Source organism: Camelina sativa, chromosome 9 (assembly GCF_000633955.1).
Source record: "Camelina sativa cultivar DH55 chromosome 9, Cs, whole genome shotgun sequence".
Classification (NCBI taxonomy): domain Eukaryota; kingdom Viridiplantae; phylum Streptophyta; class Magnoliopsida; order Brassicales; family Brassicaceae; genus Camelina; species Camelina sativa.
In genome coordinates this window covers 33,610,030-33,615,060 of record NC_025693.1, presented here as the reverse complement: position 1 = coordinate 33,615,060, position 5,031 = coordinate 33,610,030, and the positions used below count along the sequence as shown (strand labels likewise).

At 37.2% G+C, this 5,031-nt stretch overlaps 3 protein-coding genes and 1 non-coding gene across 4 annotated transcripts; 2 read left to right on the top strand and 2 right to left on the bottom strand.

The window, feature by feature from the left end:
• On the top strand, positions 18 to 510 carry LOC109126310 (mechanosensitive ion channel protein 9-like). Its single transcript, XM_019229769.1, has 2 exons — positions 18 to 101; positions 186 to 510. Exons 1-2 carry the CDS (start codon positions 22 to 24, stop codon positions 424 to 426), a joined length of 321 nt encoding a protein of 106 aa, XP_019085314.1. The 5' UTR covers positions 18 to 21; the 3' UTR covers positions 427 to 510.
• LOC104713889 (AIG2-like protein A) lies at positions 715 to 1,868 on the bottom strand. Its single transcript, XM_010431117.2, has 5 exons — positions 1,652 to 1,868; positions 1,495 to 1,567; positions 1,309 to 1,401; positions 1,128 to 1,211; positions 715 to 1,031 (listed from the first exon to the last, which is right to left on the bottom strand). Exons 1-5 carry the CDS (start codon positions 1,765 to 1,767, stop codon positions 945 to 947), a joined length of 453 nt encoding a protein of 150 aa, XP_010429419.1. The 5' UTR covers positions 1,768 to 1,868; the 3' UTR covers positions 715 to 944.
• TRNAR-ACG lies at positions 1,896 to 1,968 on the bottom strand. The gene has a single exon. It is a non-coding gene; the product is annotated as a tRNA-Arg (tRNA).
• Positions 3,035 to 5,010, top strand: LOC104715926 (U-box domain-containing protein 52-like). Its single transcript, XM_010433290.1, has 7 exons — positions 3,035 to 3,248; positions 3,349 to 3,443; positions 3,531 to 3,652; positions 3,748 to 3,956; positions 4,060 to 4,679; positions 4,754 to 4,924; positions 5,005 to 5,010. Exons 1-7 carry the CDS (start codon positions 3,035 to 3,037, stop codon positions 5,008 to 5,010), a joined length of 1,437 nt encoding a protein of 478 aa, XP_010431592.1.

Below are 5,031 nucleotides of genomic sequence, written 5' to 3'. Positions count from 1 at the left end.
AATTTCTACAGAAGTCCAGATATGGGAGACTATGTAGAATTATCCATAGCATTCTCAACACCAGCCGCGAAAATCGCCACTCTCAAGGAAAAAATCACAGAGTAAGTATCAGGCGAAACAAAAACCCTCTAGTGATCACTCACTCACTCACTCACTGTGTATTCATTTTTTTTTATCTTGGTCAGATACTTGGTACAGAACCCACATAATTGGTATCCAGAAGCCATGTTGATGGTGAGAGCGATTGAGAATGTGAACAAACTGAAAATGAATCTGCTCTTCCAGCACACGATGAACTTCCAAAAGTTTGCAGTGAAGAGTCTCAGGAGAACCGAGCTGATCATCGCGGTCAAGCAAATACTCGAGGCTCTTGAGATCGATTACTCCCTCCTTCCTCAAGATGTTCATCTCACTGGGCAAAAGTGATCGTTTCCTTCTTCCTTTTTGCATTTTATTTCACTACTACCTGTGTTACCTTCATTTGCTTCTTAATAACCTATATTTTATCTACAGCAACCTTTTACCTAGTTACTAATAAAAGTTGATGCTATCTAGTATCTACAACACATTTGTTGTCCATTTTTTGCTTTTCAAGTTTCCATAACATGTTGATTTTGTTCTTCCCAAATCCATAATTAGTACTGTGGCAAATTCAAAAAATTCGACTCAGACAATGCCATTGAGCTCTCGTTTATGATAAATGCAAACGAACAATCGAGGAGCTAAAACATTTTTATATGTGTACTTAATAATAATAACACACAGCACAAGAATTTGCAGATGTTTTCTTATTCCTTGTTTAGTTGAAGTAATACCACAACCCCCCAAGTTCTAATAATGTAATGTATTCATGAAAAATCTAACCCTTCAATACCAACAATATAGTGACCCAATCTAGTGTCTACCATTAAGGAAACTTATCTTGAATATGGTGGCCAAGCCAGTCATGCCTCAGATTCAGGTAAATTCAACTCTTGAGCAAAATCTTTAGTCATCTTCAAGAAACCTTCCATGTGAAGTTGCTTCCATTCCTTTCCATATACATACATACATACACCAATTCAAACAAGTCATGATCCAAAGAGAGAACTAATCTGTGTGAACAAGTAAAGATATATAAGCTTCACCTCGAAATCCCAAGTACCGTAGAGGTCAGGATCATCTTTATTAGCCCATATGTAAGTTTTTGTTTGCAGTTTCTCAGAACTATCCTGTAGATTGAAAAGAAGATAAACACAAAAAAAAAAACTTCAACATCTCTACATTGAAATCTATACAGAAATGGAATGAAGAATGATGATCACTCACAGTTAACAAAACTTGAACGTTCTGTCTTTCATACTCAGTATCTTCAAACTCATCTAAAACATAAAGTTCATGATCTGTAATTCCAAACAAAACCTACACAGTACACACACACACAAGAATTCAAATATTCCCAAATCTCTAAGAATTGAAATCCCTAAGAGTCATGAATCAGATTCGGATACTGACCCTGCCAGAGACTGTATCGGATTTAGCTGGTAGAATCGCCGGATAAACACGTCCTTTGATGCTGAATCTATGGCTGCGAAAATCTCAAAATCCACAACTCAAATTTTTTCAATTTCAACAACTCGAATCGATCACACAGAGAGAGAAGGAATCGTACAAATCAGGGAGGATTGCGGAGGATGTTTGAGGGATACGGTTGAGGAGGAGACTAACAACGTCGTCGGCCATGAGACTACCGTAGACGAAGACGCTGTGCATTGCCACTGTAGTCATCTTCTTCCTCCTTTTTCACTTGTGCGAATCCTTCCGATATGGAATCGTTTTACTCTTCTTAAGCTTCGTCAAATTCGCAATTCAAAAAAAAAACAAAAAAAAAAAAACTTAGATTGCAAAAATGAAATCGACTCTGCTGGGGATCGAACCCAGAATCTCTGGTTTCGTAGACCAGCGCCTTATCCATTGGGCCACAGAGTCTTTTATGTCAACTATGGTATTGTAAACTTTATAACTTAAGTCGTTCAATTATGGAACACTTTCTTTACACTCATAATAACTCTTCTTTTTGTATTGGTTGAAACACTCCTTGGTTAAATCACAATATAAACATTTTAAGGAGATTCTCGCCAGTCTATTTTGTGTTGTCTATTTAAATCATGATCTTAAGGTAAAACAAAATAAAGATCAGTTACTCTACGTTAATCATGAATGTCTTTTTCTTAAAGGAAGTTTTTATTACAGTATGTGTTTTATACAACAGTCTCAACATTTCTCAACACGATGTCAATCAACTTGTACCTACACAATCTCATACAAAGTTTTCATTTTCTTGTTTTCTTGACTCTCTTTATTTTCAAAAAGATGTTTGTACGTATACAAAAAAATATTTCTCATGGTACGTAAATGACTTTAGTCAAGAACTCCCAACGTCTCTCTTCAACCTCTAACTTTCTCTTTTCTTGTCTTAGTAAGGAAATGTATTGATCATCATAGTTAACACAATGAGAACTTTACTAGACAATTGATCAGCTATTTAACCATTCTAATTTTAGTAAGTAGAGAGTCGAAGTCAATATTTTTTTCCTCATTTCAAAACATTGATTTTTCTTCTTTTATTTATAGATAAGTTATTTTAAAATTTTGGATATATCTTCAAGATTACTTCTGAGAAAAATAAATTGTTTTCCACTAAAAAATCTGTACACAAAATCGATAATTAACAATGGTCGAAAATTTCAGTTAATAGGAAAAGAGAAGTCTAAGAGGTCAAAGGAAAGAAAGGCGTAGAAGAAGGAGAAACGTTCATAGAGAGAGAGAAACAAAAAAAAAACAATGTATTTTTATAGAAACTACTCTTTAAACTCTTCATCCTCTTATTTCGCTTCCTAAAAAAATTACAAAATGAAAAATAGAGAAACCATCTTTAAACCTCAAACACACATCTCTCTCTCTCTTTCGAGTTCATCCTCTCAAGTTTCTTTATTGGGCTGAATCCTGAATCCTGAAAAAGAGAGAGAAAGAGAGCGAGAGAAAGATCACAAAGATGTGGTTGGCAAAGAACAATAACGTGGGAGTCAAGGAAGGAGGATCAAATGGGGTTGTAGCTGTTGCAATAGACAAAGACAAAAGTAGCCAACACGCTCTTAAATGGGCGGTTGATCATTTGTTGCAACGAGGCCAATCTGTAATTCTCGTCCATGTCAAGCTCCGCCCTTCTCCATTGACAAATACCCCTTCTCTTCATGCTTCCTCTGCAAGTAAACAAACTATATCTTCTTCTTCTTCATCGTTTTCTATCTTTTCTATGTTCGAAAAACATTTCTCAGTTGTTGATGGTTTGTTATTTTTTTGTTTCAGAGCTGAGCCAAGAATCTTCATTAGTGTGCAGAGATCCAGAAGGCATTTCCAAAGAGTTGTTCCTTCCTTTCCGTTGCTTCTGCACGCGCAAAGATGTGAGTTTATTGGTTTAGATTCATCGTTTGTTTTTTTTTTTCTGCTTTCATCCTTATAATGGTGTTGTGCAAATGAAAATTGTCCAGATTCAATGCCAAGATGTGTTGCTTGAGGAGACAGATGTAGCCAGAGCATTGGTAGAATATGCAAACCAAGCCGCCGTTGAGGTTTTAGTAGTTGGTTCATCAAACAAAGGTGGCTTTCTTAGGTAAAAAATAATAACAACCTCTTCCTTAAGCTTTTTCATCTCTAGCTGAATCTTGATTTCTCCATTGTTGATGGTGGATAACTTAAATTTCGCAGGTTCAATAAGCCTACAGATATTCCAGGCACCATAACAAAAAGTGCACCTGATTTTTGCACAGTTTATGTGATATCCAAAGGAAAGATTCAAACAATGAGATCAGCTTCTCGTTCTGCACCTATAAATGCTCCTTTACGCAGTCCAGCTCAACAACCTAGCTTAAAGCCACCTCAACCTATGCCTTCTACTTCCACTAACAATATGCGAGGTTGTCGTTGAAAACACAAAAAAAATCTCTTCTTCTTCTTCTTCTTCCACTTCTTTCATTTGTTGACCTTAAACTTGTTTTTTTCCATCTTCCTCTTATGCAGCTGAGAGACGGTCTTTCGAGTCTCAGCAACGCAGGTCTATTGAAGATCAACAACAACGTCGGTCCATAGAGGATCATCAACGTAGGTCCATGGAGGATCATCATCAACGTAGGTCCATGGAGGATCAGTCAGAATCCTTCAGGTCTCCTTTTACAAGAAGAGGAAATGGGAGATCATACGGAGAACTATCAGTTCCAGAATCAGACATATCATTTGTTAGTTCTGGAAGACCAAGCATTGACCGTATCTTCCCTTCTCTGTATGACAATAACGATCCAAACCGAACTCCTCCTAGGTTGTCTAATTTCTCAGACATGGACTATGGTTCTAACTTTGATCAGTCCTCCAACTATGGAAGGAGATCAATGGATATGAACTCACCTACTGATATGTCATCAGGCTCGTTCGAGAGCGAAAGATTTTCATCCGCCTCTCAAACTGTAGTAAGACCTATTAACATGATCTTCCCCATGTCCGGTCTAAAACTAGCTAGAGGTACTGATAATTCCATAATGCAGGATGACGTAGAAGCTGAGATGAGGAGGCTTAAACTGGAGTTAAAGCAGACAATGGAAATGTACAGTACTGCTTGCAAAGAAGCACTCACAGCAAAACAAAAGGTATGTATATATATAGAGTTTATGTCAAGATAAGTGTTATGGTTTAAATCTGAAAATGTTTTTTGGGAATGCAGGCCACTGAGCTTCAGCGTTGGAAGTTAGAAGAAGAGAGGAAACTAGAAGAGGCAAGACATGCAGAGGAAGCAGCGTTGGCCATTGCAGAGAAAGAGAAAGCAAAGTCGAAAGCAGCTATGGAGGCAGCTGAAGCAGCTCAAAGGATTGCTGAATTAGAGTCTAAGAAGAGAGTTAATGCGGAAATGAAAGCTCTCAAGGAGTCTGAAGAGAAAACAAAGGCCCTTACCGCTTTAGCAAACTCGGATGTCAGGTATAGGAAGTATTCCATTGAAGAGAT